This window comes from Cervus elaphus, chromosome 12 (genome assembly GCF_910594005.1).
Source record: "Cervus elaphus chromosome 12, mCerEla1.1, whole genome shotgun sequence".
In the NCBI taxonomy this organism is placed as follows: domain Eukaryota; kingdom Metazoa; phylum Chordata; class Mammalia; order Artiodactyla; family Cervidae; genus Cervus; species Cervus elaphus.
In genome coordinates, this window is record NC_057826.1 from 36,609,997 (window position 1) to 36,628,840 (window position 18,844).

An 18,844-nucleotide genomic window follows, 5' to 3' on the forward strand; every position below is an offset into this window, starting at 1 on the left:
CTCAGCCATACATGTACATGTATCCATTCTCCCCCAAACCCTCCTCCCATCCAGACTGGTACATAAATTTGAGCAGAGTTCCATGTGCTATACAATAGGTTTTTGTTGGTTATGCATTTTAAATATAGTGGTGTATACATGACCTTCCCAGTGTTTTCCTTTCTTAAGAGGGAAGTGGTTTGGAATATCATCTCACTTTTTTGAATAAATTCAATTCTAAATCACATTACAAAGCATAAATTTTCCTTCAGTGATGTTTGGAAAGGACTATGGTTAGGAATTGGAATTGGGCACAGAAGCAGACACATTGTATAGGGTTTCTTGCTAGTACTATCTTGGGCATGAATAAAAAATACACTTAAATCTGTCCTACTTTCTTGGTCATTGTGATTGGATTCATTAATAGGCTTCTGTTTTTGTTTTCACCTGCTTGGTAGAACTTACTGATACATCTTGTTGCATTGTTTTTATCTGACCCACTGTGTATCTCTCTGGTTTTTCATTCCAGTACTTCTCTGAATGGGACCTACAACCCTCCTTCTTTTTCTGGTCCCTGGGAAGATAAAGAATTCAGTGCTATTGCGCTTTATAACTGCTGTGATCTCTACACCAGTGCTGTCTGTGTCTAAAGCTGGTTCATTTCCGTAAAAGTCCTAATCTGGATGGCTTTTTGATGGCAAAGGTATTTATGTACTCAGAGTTCTTATTCCTATAACTCATGCACCTTGATCTTTAACAGTAAACATAAAATTTTCATTTTGGTTCACTATATGTCAGTAATGAAAATTAGCACTCATTTTTCCATTATTTAGCTGAACCAAGCAAGAAATTTCATATGGGCTCTGTTTAAACCTAGAGTCAAAATAAATACTACCATATCAAAAAATATCTTACAAACCTTGCTTCTAGTTGCCATCTTAAGAATTATATGATGTAGTATGCTTTAAATGTGATTTGGCATGTAATGTGTACTGAGGTAAAAAGCTGTATTTCTTGGAGTTCTGTGGATGAACTGGGTTTATGGTACTAAAGGTATACATGAAATTTACATGAATATTGAATGATAAGATTTTTCTGGTTGTCACACATTTGTAAACCTGAAAACTCCTTAAAATCATTACATAGTAATATTTCCTGTATGCAGACTTACAAGGAATGTCTGTTTCTTAGAGGCCCTTATTTTGTTTTAGTATTCTGCTTTAGTGCCATTTTGCTTCAAGTTTACTGACTCTTCTAAAATGATGGTTTGCAAGGGAGATGACACTTTTTCCTTCCAGAGGACATTTGTCATTGTCTTGAGGTATAATTAATTGTCACAACTGGGGGGATGCTACTGATGTCTTCTATTGCGTAGAGGCCAGAAATGCTGCTAAACATTCTAGTGTGCACGGGTCAGCCTCCACAACAAAGAATTCTCTGGCCCCAAATGTCAACAGTGCTCAAGTTGAGACACTCTGACTTAGAATATTTCTTATATCTAATATTATTTATAATATTATAGCCTTAAGGAAGAGTTTCAGAAGAATGTAGGAGTTCCTCAAAAATTTAAACATAAAATAACCATATGGCCCCACAATTCTATTCCTTGGTATACCCAAAAGAATTGAACACGTGTGTTCAAACAAGTACATGCACATGCATGCCCACAGTAGCACTATTCACAATAGTCAAAAGGAAACAGTCCAAATGTCTATCAGCAGTTGAATGGATAAACAAATAGTGTTATGTACATACAATGGAATTTTATCCAGTCATAAAAATCATGAAGTACTGATATATCGTACATGGATGAACCTAGAAAACATTATGCTAAGACAAAGAAGCCAGACACAAAGGCTTATTATTATATCATTCTATTTTGTATGATTCCCTTTATATGAAATATTCAGCATAGATAGATCCATGGAGACAGAACACAGATTGGTGGTTGCCAAGGGGAGGTGGGGGGAGGAGGAGCAGGGATTTACTGCTTAACGAGTATGCGGTTTTACTGTGGAATGATGGAAATGTTTTGGAACTAGATAGAAATGGTGGTTACACAACATTGTGAATGTACTAAATGTCACTGGTTTGTTAACTTTCAAATGGATAATTTTATATTATGTGAATTTCCCCTCAATAAATTATATATATGTGTGTGTATATATATGTATGTAAATAAATATAAATACCATTTGTAACTCCCCTTAGCGAATCTGCCTTCTTCCACTTCACAATTATCTGAGCTCAGAACCTCTTGGCCTTCCTTCCGTTCTTATCTTCTCTTCCTTATTTTTTGTAAGTACCAGACCACCTTACCTGTCTCCTGAGAAACCTGTACGAGAGTTAAGAAGCATCAGTTAGAACTGGACATAGAACAAGGACTGGTTCAAAATTGGGAAAGAAGTATGACAAAGCTGTATGTTACTCTGCTTATTTAGCTTCTCTACAGAGTACATCCTGCGAAATGCTGGGCTGGATGAAGCACAAGCTAAAATCAAGATTGCTGGGAGAAATATCAACAACCTCAGATATGCAAATGATACCACTAATGGCAGAAAGTGAAGAGGAACTAAAGAGCCTCTTGATGAGGGTGAAAGAGGAGAGTGAAAAATCTGGCTTAAAACTCAACATTCAAAAAACGAAAATCATGGCTACTATCATTACCATTTAAGAAGCTGAATTCACAACCAGGGATTTACTGCGTTCTGTGCCAAATTTAGTTCACACAAGGAAGGGTCTGGGATGGAGGGCTCTCTTTATCTTCTTTCAGGGGTTCAGTTCCGTTCAGTCGCTCAGTCGTGTCCGACTCTCTGCGACCCCATGAATTGCAGCACGCCAGGCCTCCCTGTCCATCACAAACTCCCGGAGTTTACTCAAACTCATGCCGGCTTTCTCATTCTGTCTCCTGTTTGAAGTGAATTTGATCTACACTCTGGCACGTAAGAGGGCTGCGCTGTAACAGCAGTAAGTGTGACAACACCATCAGCAGAAGAGTCTCACAAGCAGGAAGAACGAACAGGAAAAGTGAGGACTGAATGGGATTGGGACAAATGCAATGCCGCCTCTTGAGGCCGAGAGGCACTCTCACAGTAGCGCAGCAGTGACCAGGGGTCACAAAGAGTCGGACACGACTGAGTGACTGAACTGAACTGATGAAGGTGGAAGCAGGTTGGGCGGGCCCAAGTTGTGTGTGAAGTGCTGGTCAACCCTGAGGCACAAGGCAGGGACCAGTTGCTCTTGGGCTCTGTCCTGGGGGGTGGTGGGGTGTGCAAACATGCCTACTTGGTGTTCTGGGAGATGCCATGGAGCACATGCTTGACAATTTTCACAACCGTCTCCCAGCTTCCATCCCCAGTTAAGGAGCCCCAGGCAGAGAGGAGAGAGGAGGCTGAGGAAGGGTGGGCAAGAGAAAAGATCGGGAGGACCCAGGTTGTGTGTGAAGTGCTGGTCAACCCTGAGGCACAAGGCAGGGACCAGTTGCTCTTGGGCTGTGTCCTGGGGGGTGGTGGGGTGTGCAAACATGCCTACTTGGTATTCTGGGAGATGCCACGGAGCACATGCTTGACAGCTTCCATCCCCAGTTAAGGAGCCCCAGGCAGAGAGGAGAGAGGAGGCTGAGAAAGGGTGGGCAAGAGAAAAGATCGGGAGGACCAGGAGAAATGGAGGTTATGGAAGGGGCTGGTTAGGATGTGGAAATGAGGAAAGGAGAGTGGCAGAATGGGTCACCCAAAGAGTAGAATCTGTTCTCTCAAACACTGTACCGTAAAGCCTCCATTGTGTATATCATTCCACCGCCTGCCATTTAAATTTTTTTGTGTGTGCATCTTTCTAGATCAGTACACATGGATCTACCTCATTCATTTTCTTGGCTACCTGGTATACCATGTAAGGAGGTACCCTATTTGTGGACATTTAGGTTGACTTATATTTGACCAATTATTTCTAAAGGCCTAACTGAGTAGGACTATGACTTAGTTACCGAACAGCAACAACAGCTGAGGTAGACAGTTTGTGTTTGACTCCCACTTCTGAATCTCCTTTGCATGCCTGACCTACTCTTGGTGAGTCTTTGCCTAAGGTATTGGTTGTCAAACATTTAAACATTTAAATATTCCCATATTCTGTGGGAATAACTGACTTTTAAGACAGGAAGGAAAAGATTAGGAGCCAGAAGATCTGGATTCAGAGGCCTGGCCTGAGTCCCTTTCAAGTCCTATACAAGTTCTTAATATCTGAAAAGCCCAACTTCCAATTCTGCTTAATGAAGATGATGATAATCATATCCACTTTATAAATTGCTAGAAATTTTGAAATAATAATGTATATTAAAAAACTACATAAGAAGTGAAAGTATAAGGATCTTAAATGCAGAGCATTTGCTCCTTTGTACATGAACATTTGCTTGGCATTTATCAGGCTTCTGGCATTGCTTAATGAGATTGGTGTGTACCCTCCCCCAAACCCTCCCCCTGCTCCCCGCCCCCCATTTAATTCCTAAAACAATCCTTTAAGACAGTTACTGTTGTTATCACAGTTTTCCAAAGGAGGAAATACACACTTAGATTGAGTTGCTCCCTAGAGTCACATAGTAAGTGAAAGAATCATGATTTGATCCCAGAGTCTCAAACACTATGTCTATTTTCATCCTATCCCAGCCCTCCCTACCTTCCTTACCTCTCTAATCTAGTACCTCAGGGTCCACCAGTTTAACTCAGATGATCTCAGCAGCTTCTAAAGTATTAATATTTATTATTTCTGAAAGACTTGTGTGCCCATCATATCCTGCTGTGTGGCATCCTTTGTATTTTTGTCTTATTTTGCTATTTGTCTTTTTGTTGTCATCTATTACAGCACGTATAAAAATGGTTATTATAAAAACCTCAAGGTTTTTGACAAGTCTCTCAAAACAGAATTGTCTTTACTTTTTCATCTCTTTGAATATGGAGTTCCATGATGTCAGAGACTAAGTCTGTTTATTTGTTACCAAAGCTCTAGGAGCTAGCATTATTCTAGCAAAATGAAACAAACAAGCAAGCAAAAAATGCATTTAATATTTGTTGAGACAAAAAAGATGAAGCTCCAAGGGTTTTGGCCTGGATACCTAGGGGCCAAACACAGGGAGAGAAAGTGTCTGTTATATGAAAGAACATACATAAAGCCCTTATACTGCCTGGTACAGTGTTGTTATTTTTGCAATATGTATAATATATATGTATATGTATATTATATATGTATAATAGGTTTGGCAAGGGTATGGGTAGCAGGTAGAAAGTGAAATCAAAAGAAAATAAAAATGGAGCAGAATGATGCTGGTTAGTTTGTGAATAGATGTCCAGTGAGGAATTTACAGGGAGAAAACTTCAAAGGTCATTTAGGAACAGGGATACTTAATATTTAACCCCACAAACTTTGCCCCCAAATCTGTAGTAAAAATCTGCTCTATATACGATCTGGTGCCAGTGGTATTTTGATCACTTCAAGAATCCAGATGGTATCTAGTACAAATGGTGTGGTATAAGCATTTGAGTCAGCAGAGAGAGAGCAATCATCAGGAGTAAAACAGAGCTGTAAATTATAAGGAGAGAAATAGTCCAAGGAAGCTCAGAAACATTGGAAACAATGCTGGGTTTTCTCATTTTATATAGGATGGGAGTTCAAGACCATTTCTATTAAATTGTGGCAACTGGGGTATTCTCCAGTAGGCTGGAGGACTTTTGAGATACCAAGACAGTTAAACCTTGAGTTACACTGCTGTGATTATTCTCTGTAAGTTGTGTTTATGTTATGTCCTCCTGGACTGTGAAATTTCACAGCTGGACTGTGAAATTTTGCATCTAGAGAGGAGAACTGAGTTGAGTTTGTATGGCATATTTCTGCTTATGAATTTCTTTTTTTTTTTTTAACGAGTTCATTGGAACTAACAAAACTTTTTGTGGTATGTATGATACATCACTCTTCTCCCTTCTATTTTAAAACAAGGAAACTCAGGCACAGAGAGGTTAAGCACACTTGCCCTTGGTTACAGAGCTAGCAAGTACCTCAGCCAGCATAGTTTAGTGAAAAGACATAGTGTAATAAGGCTCTTCACTATATGGGTGACATTTAGCTTTCCAATCTCTTTTTTTTCCTGTCTTTAAAAAAAATTGAGATACAGTTGATTTGCAATATTATATTTTAGGTGTTTTAGGTGTATAACATAGTGATTCAAAATTTTTATACTTTATACTCCACATATGGTTAATAGAAAATATTGGCTGGGACTTCCCTTGTGGTTCAGTGGCTAAGAATCTGCCTGCCAATGCAGGGGGCGTGGGTTTGATCTCTGGTCTGGAAACTAAGATCCCACATACCGCAGGACAACTGAGTCCACGTCCTGCAACTGCTGAGCCTGCACTCCCTAAAGCCCGTGCTCCACAGCAAGGTAAGTAAGCCGCCATAAGAAGAAGCCTGGGTACTGCAACTAGAGAGTAAGCCCTTGCTTGGCACCACTAGAGAAAGACTGTGAGTAGCAATAAAGACCCAGCACAGCCAAAAATAAAAAAATCAGTAAATAACAAGTAAACATTGGCTATATTCCTTGTATATAATATATCCTTGTAGCTTATTCACTTTATGCATCGTAGTTTGTACCTTTTAATGGCCGGTCCCTATCCTGTCCCTCCCCCTACTAGTTTATTCTCTATATCTTTGAGTCCTTTTCTTTTTGTTATATTCACTAGTTTGTTTTATTTTTTAGAGTCTATGTGTAAGTGATAACATTCAGTATTTGTCTTTCTCTGTCAGACTTATTTCACTAAGCATGATACCCTCCAGGTCCATCCATGTTGTTGCAAATGGCAAAATTTCACTTTTTTAAAAATAGCTGAGTAGAAATTCATCCAATCTCCTTCTTACCACTGTCTCATGCCACTCATCCATGTACACAGTGACCACAGAGATCTACAGGCTTTCCCTAAGAAATCTATAGCTCAGTGACTTTGAAAGAGGTACCTCTAAACTCTCAGAGCCACTGTTCTCACAGTCATACTAATGAAGATTAATGACTTCATTACAGGGTTGTTGTGGGGATTAAATTTCCTAACTTTAAGGCCTCGAAACACAGAGATGTTTAAGGAATGTTCTCTCCTTGATTCCCTGACTTTATTTCTCTTTCCTGTCTTTCAACTTTAAGTTCAATACTTTCTGCATAACTCTACCACATGTTTCTTATATCTCTCTGCAACTTCAATGGCACCTGGCTTCATGTCCTGTGCGTGCCCCAACTCCTCTCCTGAGGCCAAAGGTAGTCTCAGAAGGATGGGGCAAAGGACTATGTTAGTTCTGGCTGGTAGTTACTGAGGGTGGCTTGAGGGTACCACATTTAAGGTACAAGACCAAAGATCAGAAATGATGGCGCCAAAGCTGTTTTCAGGTAATGGAGGTGATGTAGATCCAGGAACAGGGGCAACTAGGCCATCAAACGGTTTCAAACAAGTACCAGACACTCACGATAAACACTTGTTATCATCACTAAGAAAAGCATGATTTAGGAAATTTATTAGAAACCACCCGTGTTACAACTTACATTTTTTATTAGATCATAACTTCTATCAGTTTTTATTTTTAAAAGCTCAACTCTTATATCCAGAAGAATAAACGCATATTTTATGAAAGCCCCAAATTCACTTTTGACTGTTTCAAGGCTCATGTCTATCACATTCATCACATAGATTTACCTTGACTATAAAAATACTTTCCATATATTTTAAGCAGGAATCAAAACAGAATATTGAAGCCATTTTTAACACATAGAACAGCAATTTCTTTGCTGAAATCATATTTCCATTTGTCAAGAGCTGTTGTTCCATCAAGGGAAGCAAGCATTATGTCCATGGCAGTGAGTGTCTCATAAAGAAAACATAGGGAAGGAAGCCCTCTTTTCCACAGCGACAAGACTTAAGATTTGAATTAATCATTAAGTGAAGGATATTTATTTATGATTAACCAAGCTTAGAGGATCATGTAGCAAATTTCCCAAAGAAAGTATTATCCTTCAGATATTCAATTGACATTTGAGGTCTCCTGTATTCATGGTTTCAGAAGCAAATTTATGACTCCATGAATGGGCAAATTATCCTTCAGCTACATGGCTATGATTTATAAACAAAACAAAAAAACCAATTTATTTCCTTAGTGGATTTCAGAGACAAGTTAAATGTTTAAAATAATTTTTTAAGGTGGTGAAACAATGAAAAGCATTATTGCTAGTTATATTTTTTTTAAAGGTAAGATACTCAGCTGCATTGCATAGCTCTGTGTTGCCTGGTCAGTGGCTACCACTGTTGTCAATTTGTTGCAAATCCATTTGACTGCTTGACTGTCCCCCGCTTCCGTGGACCACTGCCCATGGCGTTGTTGAACCACTCAGATGTGTCTGTATCAGAGTGATGACTGAGTCCCGTGGTGCCTAACAAAGGCTTAGAGAAGAGGGAGGGACTGGAGGAGGATGTTCATAGCAGTGTACAGATCACAAGACAATCATACACTAAAGTTTCACTTAATTACTATTAATAAGAATAGCTAACATTTGCTGAGTGCATACTGAATGCCAGGCACTGGGGTATTACTTGACTGAGTTCTCACAGAAACCCTATCAGTTATCCTACAGTCATAAAGCAACAGCCCCTGCTCCCGTCTAGCCCCCACAAACTGAGGGTTCCCCACAGGTAGTACTGACTGAGAGGAAGAACTGAAGAACCTGGAATTTGGCTAGAATGGACTGCAGAGGCTCTGGCTTCCCAAGAAGGTACCTGGGAGGGGTGGGGTGGGGGTTGAGTAATATAATCCAGACGTATATGGGAGTTCTGTCTGGGGATGGATAAAACTTAGCCCATGAGAGACAGGAGATGAAATGAGTCAGCATTGCTCACTCTTTCTCCTGTGTGATGGGCTGTTCTAAGAAATAGTGACTTCATAAGTGCTCCCTCCCTGGAGACATGATGCCATGGTTAGCTTCAGCTTTGCAGTGAAGCTATGGCCATCTTGGTAACACATCCTTTATGTTGTTTTCACTTTTTCCCTACCTCACTTCTTTGTTCTCTTACACTTTCTTCCTTAGAATTCCACCCATCAACAAAGCTTCAGTACATAATCTTCTGCTTCAAGCTTTGTTTTCTTAGGACTCTATGTTAAAAAGCACTAATACTAGAACTGTTTTGTTAATTTTTAAAAATCGTTTGGTCACAACACATGGCACATGGGACCTTAGTTCCCGACCAGGGATCAAACCTGTGCCCCCTGTGTTGGGAGCAGGGAGTCTTAACCACTGCACTGTCAGAGAAGTCCAGTGGCACTTCAGAGAATCGGTGGGAACAGGATGACTTTGGTAAACCTCACACGTGAAATGACATGCACAAGGACTTACGCTGTTTTGGTAGGAGTTTGGGGCCAAGGTGTCAGGGATGGGGAGCAAGAGAAAAATGAGGTAACAACAAGCTTATACATCAGCTAGAACCAATGATCAAGTTTTGAGTTTCTTTAGAAAGGTGTGGTTTTAGAAAAGAAAGTCCCATATTTGTGAAAAACTTTAAGAGACTATATTCCAGAACTGAGGGGGAAATGTAGCTGTAGAGCTGAAGAACGGACCACTCTTTCTGTCCCTTTCTTCTCTGCCTCTGTGTAGTCTTTGGACCCCAAAGACCGCCATCAGAAGTCTAAGTGATCACCATCAATGACTGCATCATTGGGAGGACATTTTCACAGAGGGTACTGGGAGGGGAAGTGATAGCCAAGGGTTTAAACAAGGTGTTGATGGAGCAAGAGAACGTGACTACTCTGGAGTTCTGCTTCTATATCTCTAATCCCAGGCAGTGTGGAGTAGAGGAAATAAACCCAGACTTTAGTTAGGTGACCTGGGACTTTAAATCCTAACTCTGCCACCTGCCGGTGACATCGGTTTTGTCCATAAGAAAATTGTGATAATACCTCCCCCACAAGGTGGCTGTGAGGATAAGGAGTAACATCCCATCTTTGCAGTGCCTGGGAGAAAGTACTGAAGAAGAGGTAACTTATTTTTTCCTGTTTTAACATTCACTTGGATATACAAGCAACATCTCAAAGCCTAGTTTTGTTTCTTCCCAAAGCAGTCCCTCCTCCAGACCTGTCTCTTTGCATCAGTAGCTCTGTCATTCTTCTAGACATCCAGACTAAACACCTGTTGTATTGGATTTCTCCTCATTCTTCATCTGCCTAGTTGTAACCAGTCACAAGATCTTACCCTTTTCCTTTCCTTCTACCATCCTTGTCTGATAGCTCAGAATTTCCTACCAGGACAGTTGCTGTTGTCTTCTTAGTTCAGTTCAGTTCAGTTGCTCAGTCATGTCCAACTCTTTGCGACCCCATGGACTGCAGCATGCCAGGCTTCCCTGTCCATCACCAACTCCTGGAGCTTGCTCAAATTCATATCCATCTTCAACTCCTGGAGCTTGCTAAAACTTCATGTCCATCATGTTGTCTTCTGGCTGGTCTCAAATACCATTTTACTATGGCCACTTCTTTGTGCTACAGTCTTCATGGATCCTTGTTAGCTATGGAATGAAGTCTGAATTCTTATGTTTATTAAAACCTTTCACAATCTGGTCATATGGTTGCCGGATTGAGTAAATAAAAATACAAAGTGCCCAGTTTTTAGGTGAACAATCAATTTGAGGGGTTAAAGTATGTCACATGCAATATTGGGGATGTATTTATACTAAATACTTTTTTTTGCTGTTTATCTGAAATTTAAAAGAAATCAGTTCAGTCACTCAATGGTGTCTGACTCTGTGACCCTATGGACTGCAGCATGCCAGGCTTCCCTGTTCCTCACCAATTCCGGGAGCTTCCTCAAACTCAGGTCCGTTGAGTCCATGATGCCATCCAACCGTCTCATCCTCTGTCGTCCCCTTCCCCCCCTGCCTTCAATCTTTCTCAGCATCAGGACCTTTTCCAATGAGTCAGTTCTTCACATCAGGTGGCCAAAGTATTGGAGTTTCAGCCTCAGCATTAGTCCTTCCAATGAATATTCTGGACTGATTTCCTTTAGGAATGACTGGTTTGATCTTCTTGCAGTCCAAGGGACTCTCAAGTTCTAAAGCATCAATTCTTCGACTGTCAGCCTTCTTCATGGTCCAACTCTCACATCCATACATGACTACTAGAAAAACCATAGTTTTAACTATACGGACCTTTGTCGGGAAAGTAATGTCTCTGCTTTTCAGTATGCTGTCTAGTTTGTCATAGCTTTTCTTCAAAAGAAATACATTTATTTATTTGGCTAAGCCAGGTTTTAGTTGACGCATGTGGGATCTTTAGTTGCATCATATGAACTCTTAGTTGGGGCATGTGGGACCTAGTTCCCTGACTAGGAATTGAACCTGGGCCCCCTGCATTGGGAAGTTGGAGTCTTAGCCACTGGACCACCAGGGAGGTCCTGAGCTAGATATATATTATTTTTAATGAGAGAATGTCTGTCATTCTCTTTCAATCCCCAGCCCTCAATCTTCTCTTTCATTTTGTTTTCTTTCTTCCCCAGCATGGAGGCAGTGAGGTGGAGGCATGTGGGGGTGAGCGGCATGGAGGTGCTGTGGCAGCTGTCCTGCACCCCAGGACACACACACCAACGTGGAGAGGAAGGCACTGTGCAGAGCGCTTTGTTGTGCCTCCTGGTGTTCAAGAGCAAGGTGAGGAGACACACAACAGGGCTGGGAGGCTGTTTCCATTGAGCAAATAAGAAAGTCGATTGAGCAAATAATATATTTGGGATTATGAGAGCCAGATTTCTCACCATTGGAGAAGGAAACATAGAAAGAGGCAAAGTTCAAAAGAACCCTGAGGTGTTGTATTGGTGTTGAAAGTATTAGTATGAATTCATAGATACACACCTACTTATATTCATAGACTTCCCAGCTCTGTCCTCTGAAAAAAATCTGGAAGCAGTGATGCCCTAGTAGCAGCAATAAGCACATCTAGTAGCCAGATCTTGGTTTCCAAATACCACCCTTCTCTAACATACCAGGAGTCCTTGAAAAAAAACGACTGATTCCAGGGGTGGGGCAGGGAATATACAAAATGGTACTGAACCATGAGAGAATATGAAGTGTTTGTGTTTCATGTTGCTAGAGCAGAGGTCAGTGTGAAACTTGTGCATGTGTATATGTGTGTGTGAGATAGTTATGAAGCATAGTTTTAGCTCTTTTGTTTAGGCTGTTGATCCATTTTGAATTAATTTTTGAGATATTTTACGAAGTAGGAGTGTGGGTATCCATTGGTCCCAGCAACATTTATGAAAGAAATTATTCTTTCCTTGTTGAATCATCTTGGCATCTTGTTGAAAATCTTTTGGCCATAGATGTATGGATTTATTTCTGGACTCTCAGTTATATTGTTGGTCTATATATCTATCCTTATGCCAAGACCACACTGTTTTAGGTTAGGTGGCACTAGTGGTAAAGAACCCACCTGCCAGTGCAGGAGATGCAAGAGATGCGGGTTGGATACCTAGCTCAGGAAGATCCCCTGGAGAAGGAAATGGCAACCCACTCCAGGATTCTTGCCTGGAGAATCCCGTGGACAGAGGAGCCTGGCAGGCTACAGTCCATAGGGTCGCACAGAATCAGACACTGAAGTGACTTAGCACATAGCCATATAATAAGTTTGGAAATTGGGAGTGAGACCTCCAACTTTGTCCTTCTCTCTCAGTATTGTTTTGGCTGATCAAGGCCCCTTGCATTTCCCTATGAATTTTAGAAGATTGGCTTTTCCATTTCTTTAAATAGCTTCTGTGTTTGGGTTTTATTTTGGTTTTTTGTCTTTTCCTCTCTCATTTTGTTGCATTCTGGATTGAAAATAAGATTGCTGTAGGCTCCCCCAACTTCTTTTTTATTTTACCTCTGCTGTTCTTAAAATGTATAAATAAGTAAGTTCTCAGGTTTAGTTATTAAATTATTTTTTTCATCTACTTCATGTTAAAATGTGAATTTTTTATCATATAAATAGTTCCATAAATTTTGCCTTTTCCATGAAGCCTTCCCAAATTGATTATTGGGAGGAAAAAAAAACAAATTCCCTCTCTTCTTTTATTTTTCCCTCTCTTCTCCTAATACATTTGGACACGAGAATCCTAAGTTGTTCTTGCTTCAGAATTATTCCCAAATATGTTCACTCTTGCTTTAATGAAAATGTACTAAAAATCATAGAATTTAGAGTTGGAGGGGACCTTAGGAATATAATGCAGATTCCTAGTTAAATGGAGTTGAATGAACACTATTCATTTATCTCTGCTGCCTATCCCAAGTCTTCTAAAAGCACAGTAAGTTAAAAATGTATAAACCCACAAGACAAAGAACCTGGGTAAGCAGATGACAGCAACCACATTTTGTGGAAACTGACTTAGCAGAGTAATGATTCCCTAAACTATTAGTGGAGGACGCCATAGTAAGCCACTTTTTATTTTAATTAATTAATTTATTTTAGTTATTTAGATTTAAAAGTTTTGTTTGTGCTGGGTCTTCATTCTTGCACTTGGGTTTTCTCTAGGTGTGGCAAGTGGGGGCTACTGTTCGTTGCGGATCACAGGCTCTAGAGCATGGGCTTAGTAGTTGTGGCACATGCTTTGTTGCTCCGCGGCATGTGGAATCTTCCCAGACTAGGGGTTGAACCCGTGTCCTCTCATTGGCAGGTGGGCTCTTACAACAGGGAAGTTTCACAAGCCAATTTTTAGAACCCCTAGGAAAGATTAGGTGGTGGCAGTACCAGATGTCCCTGAAAGAGAGAGTGTGAGTGAAACAAACAAAAAGCATAGCTAGTACAGGAATACTGTACTGAAAATGGGAACTAAGTTAATGTCGGTGTTAGATGTCTCAGCCCCTTTCTGCAACTCAACTCTGAGAACGCTGGCAACCACGCTTGCTCCACACTCTCCTTGACCCACAGGCGATTGGATAATTCCTCAGTGGGAAAACCTTTGAGCCCAAGAGGGGCAAAACCCTGCAATCCTATATGATCAGCCTACACTGACGAGCCCAGCCTCCTACCTTGCCTTGCCCTGCCTTGCCCTGCCGCTGGGCTCCTTGCACCTCATATACAGCCCAAGCTCACCCGCAGTCAAGGAAAGCCCCAGTGTGAATGACAGACACCAAAAGAAACCCAGAAGACGTTAAGGCCATGAAGCTGGCAGGAAAACTTGTTTTAAAAAATTCTATTATCTGTCCTTGAAGATATCTTGTCCCCTCAAAGAAAAAAGACTTTTAAAAGGAGCTTTCAGAAGAAGAAAGACTCTTATAAATTGAAAATACTGTGGTAGAAGTGAAAAATTCAACAGAAAGGAAGGAAAATAAGATAGAGACCCCTGATAACTGAAACCATCTGTACCCACACAGCTTACTGTTTACAGTATTTATTTTTTGTTTCATTCCACTTATTACAAGTATAAGTTTATTATTACAGGGAACTTTTTCAGGAGGCAATGAAAGATATAAATAATATTGTTTATTCCAGGAGTTTCCTCCCCCCAAACCCATGTAAATGCTGAGCTTACCAGTAGATAGCATCAAGCAACAGCTTACTCCTCTAGACTCTTTGAAACCTCCATCTCAAAACCCTTCCTAGCTGGGACCCCCAACCCTAAACTGTTAACCCTTTTCCAATCCTAATCAAGCTCTGGCATCGACGGACCTGCCTTAAACCAGATTGCAAAATCTCAGGAATACCTCAGGGGGCTAAGACTCCATCAAGTTTGTGCTCTCCTTCAGTAAGGATAAACTCAGCTTTGTTTTGTCAAAGGTTGTTTTGGGGGATATTTTGCCAGAGCCAAACACATCACCTCTAAAAAAAACTAGTACAAAAGAAAAAGGAGAAAGGATGGAAATGGGACGAAAAGGATAAGAAAGTTAAAAGCCGGTTCATGAGATCCAACATCCAAATTATAAGAAATCTCAAAAGAGAAAATGATGGGGAGAAAAATATCAAAGAAATAATTCAATAAAATGGCCTAGAAATGAAGCATGTACATTTCCAGAACAGAAGGTATGATGGATCAAAGGAACTTTATTCCAAAGTTAGAACCCATTGTTAAATTTCGGAAAAGTAGGAGACAATCAGAAGATGAAGGTGGGGTAGGGCGGTTGTTGCTTGCTTGCAGATTAATACTGTTGCCACCAGATGGCAGTAGTGCCTCAAAAGGTTTAAGTTGGTTTTTTTGTTTGTTTTCCTTCATAAAATATCATCTCTTTCCACAGCATTAGAAAGATGTAGGCTTATTTTGGAGTCTTTCAGAACTGTGATTTCTTCCTAAAAGACTCTGCTAAAAGGTTACCATACAATCAGCCTGAAGGAAGAAAAAAGTCTCAATTCTCATTGAGGAATGGCTCATGTGGCTTTGAAAGGGAGAAAAGACCCTTAAGAGAATGGATTCCAAGCCTTACTTTTCTGGGTGGACAGGAGACTTCTGTCTATTGCAGGGATTACAAAGCATTCATTTATTCTCTCAAGTTTTATTGATGCCTACTGTATGCCAGGTACTGAGGTAGGCATCAGGAATACCCCAGTGTTTTAAAAAAACAAAACAGATCGGGTCTTTGTCTTCATAGAGCTTACGTTCTGAGGGGAGAAATATCCAATAAACAATTCAAGTTAAATCATATATGTATCTGAGGAATTTGACAGAGGTCAGGGTAGAAGCAAGCACAGCAGCTAGGAAGCTATTGCAGTTGTCTGGGTGGGAGATACTGGTCACTTCGGTTGTGGTGATGGTAGGAGACAGAAAAGTAAGTGAGTTTAAGATATATTGGTGGGTAGAGTTGACAGGACTTGGTCATGGTCTGGACTTGGCCATGTGTCAACATGTGGCTTGGCTGGGTGGATGGGTTGCCATTTTCTCAGGTGGAGAAAGCGTGGAGAGAAAGAGGTTTTGGAGGAGGGGATGGTGGTTAGAATAAAAAATTCATTGAGGAACATTTGTTAAATTAGTCTTTCTCCTCAGGCATTCAGGTTTTGGTGGATGTCCCTGATCTAGGCTAGGATGGGCTTTGCTCTGATTCCTGCCCAATAGAATGGCTTGGTCTGGCATATTTGTTTTAAATTGGCTCACAGTTGGCGTGCATTAAGTTAAAAATTGCTCTAACTCAGTCCCCCATGGAGCAAGAGCAAAATCAGCTTAAATTTGCAGTGTGGTTTTTTCCCCATGAGTTAGGCATTTGTGTTAAAGGAGAACAGGCCAGAGCATCTTTTAGATTTTACTTTTTGTACTCTGTTCAGAAATGGTGCACAGTCTCAAAGACAGCCAGCTTCTAGAAAATGCAAGGCAAGTTGTTTTGCTGGGTCCTTGAGCTAGTCTGTACAGGTAAGTTCCTGAATGTGATTCTGGGATTTCAGAGATGAAAAATTCTTCCTTTGACTCTGAGGATAGAGACCTTTGTCTTATATGTCCCCAGCATAGTACCTGATACATATGTATTCAGTAAATTTGTGTTGAATTGAAGCTACTCCATCTGGATTTTTTCCTGAGCCTCCAAATCCTAGTTGAACTTGCCACAGTACTTGAAATAGCTCAGATTATTTGTTTCCCAAAAAGCTATTACATGGGAGGAGATGCCCCTCCAGACTCTTTATGGCTTAGGACCACATCACCAGGTGTTAGGAAAAGACACATCTCCTTCCTTGTTCCTATAACCTCCCTCCATGGGAATATTTTGCCATCATCATCACTTCTGTTAAGACAGAATTTTAAAATCAACTTAGCCCTGACCATCAGTGTTTTCATTTGTAACCTGGAGGTTGAGTAGTTCTGTACTGTGTCCAGAGTCAGAGGTTACCTCAGTTACCTTCTCTGATTCACTCTTTGCACCTTTGTTTTTTTGTTTTGTTTTTAGTATTTATTTATTTATTTTTGGCTGCATTAGGTCTCAGTTTCGGCACAAGTGCTCTTCATTGTGGCGCGTGGGCTCAGTAGTTATGGCTCGAAGGCTTAGTTGCCCTCCGGCATGTGAGATCTTTGTTCCTTGACCAGGGTTTGAATCACGTCCCTTGCATTGCAAGGTGGATTCTTAACCACTGGACCACCAGGGAAGTCCCCGTGCTTTCATACAGTTCAGAACAGTGCTTTTTAGACTTGTGGCCGTGAAGGAGCAGCCTAGGACAGCTTTAGCTCCCCTCACCTATTTGCAGAAAACCCACAACCCCCTCTAGAATCATAATTCATATGTAAAAACAAAAAAGTTTATAAATTATACATAAGAGCATTCTCAGAAAACACATGTTGTTTTTATTGTTATATAACTTGCATTCGAAGTTAAAAACAGTGTGATAACTACCCAGAGGGCTTGGCTTCCCTTTGACAAATTGTTTAGCTTCCCTTCAGGCCAGGTTGCTACCCATAAGTGTCTCCTAGCTAAAAAATCTGACACCCCCACTGCCTAAAGATTTGTTAACAACTGTTGTTAAAGAGCAGGAGCCTCTGCTGGCAGAGGAGTAGCATTCTCCTGAAAGCTGAGTCTCTTGCTCCTGGTCTTTCCTTCTTTCCCACCCATTAGATTATGTCGTTTCTGTGGTGTGGCCTGTATTCTGGATTTTCAGGAATCTGTCCTTATTTCTCTTTACTTGTGTGATTCTTGTTTTCCTGATCCAAAGCTTTTTATGTAATAAACTTTTGGGGGAAATGACATGTAACATGTCTAAAGTCCTGTGAAAAATCCCCCTTGAATGTCTGCCTGAGGTGATCAGTAAGGGAAAAGTGATGCTGTGTCTAAAAGGCAGACTTGTGTTGTAAGTTCTTTTAAAACAACACAGATACAGGATATTTAAACAAAGTGAAATTCTGGGATGCTTTTTGTAGAGTAAGTTTTCATTCAAAGCATTTGGGGAAGGTAGTCTGGAAATATCATACTTACAACTCAGTCTAAATAATAAAATGTGTAAAGTAGTGTTTCCATGTATTGTTGTTGTTGTTTAGTCACTAAGTCGCTTCTAACTCTTTGCAACCCCATGGGCTATAGCCTGCCAGGCTCTCCTGGTCATGGAATTCTCCAGGCAAGAATACTGGAGTATGTTGCCATTTCCTACTCCAGGGGACCTTCCCAACCCAGGGATCAAACCTAGGTCTCCTGAGTCTCCTGCATTGGCAGGCAGATTCTTTACCACTGTACCATCTGAGGTCTGTGGAATTTCCAAAGAAGTTTCATTTGAGTGTTAAGTTTGGTTATCAAATCTATGGCTTCCTCAAACCAAAATCCATGCTAAGTTTTAATATTTTCCATCACCTCATTAGTGAATGCAATGCTGCAGTCATCCTGCTAACTGCAAAGAAAACATCAAAGATTTGCCCTCTGGAGATTTTCTCCAAAGACTGTTGAAAATGATAGGACTTTTTTAAAAAGGTTGAGATACGACACTTCAAAGGACAACCGTGATAAATATGAAATGAAAACTTGTTGATATACTGCAAGGACAAATGCTCGGCCAGCTAGACTGTTATTTCATCTCAAATTTGTGTCACCATGGATACCATCTAAACATAAAACAAGTGCTTGCAGGAGATCTATTAAAATTTCAAAAGCATCATGCTTATCTGTCCACTGAGAATGATAAATTTCCTACAGTCATTATCCTTCTCATTATTCTGAGAAGAGACAGAAATTACATTGTCAAATTCTGAAATAGTTGTGGTAATTGATGGATAAAAGAACAAACTTCCTCAGTTGTTTTCAGTGCAACAGGTATGCCCATAACAGACACTGATTTTGCCAGCCAAGTACATAAGGCATGGGAAGCATAGAGTGTGTAGATAGCTTAGGAATGGTGGTGGTGATTTAGTTGCTAAGTCGTGTCCGACTCTTGCGACACCATGGAC

The 18,844-nt window shown here is 40.5% G+C and overlaps 1 protein-coding gene across 2 annotated transcripts in view; it reads left to right on the plus strand.

Moving 5' to 3' along the window:
* The window catches only part of SLC28A2 (solute carrier family 28 member 2), a 57,667-nt gene extending 55,520 nt beyond the window's left edge, over positions 1–2,147 (plus strand). For both annotated transcript variants that reach the window (XM_043920934.1, XM_043920935.1), the window contains exon 18: positions 509–2,147. In XM_043920934.1, the coding sequence (XP_043776869.1) occupies positions 509–629 (121 nt within the window). In that variant the 3' untranslated portion in view covers positions 630–2,147. The remainder of the gene's footprint in view (positions 1–508) is intronic.
* The last annotated feature ends 16,697 nt before the right edge of the window (positions 2,148–18,844 follow it).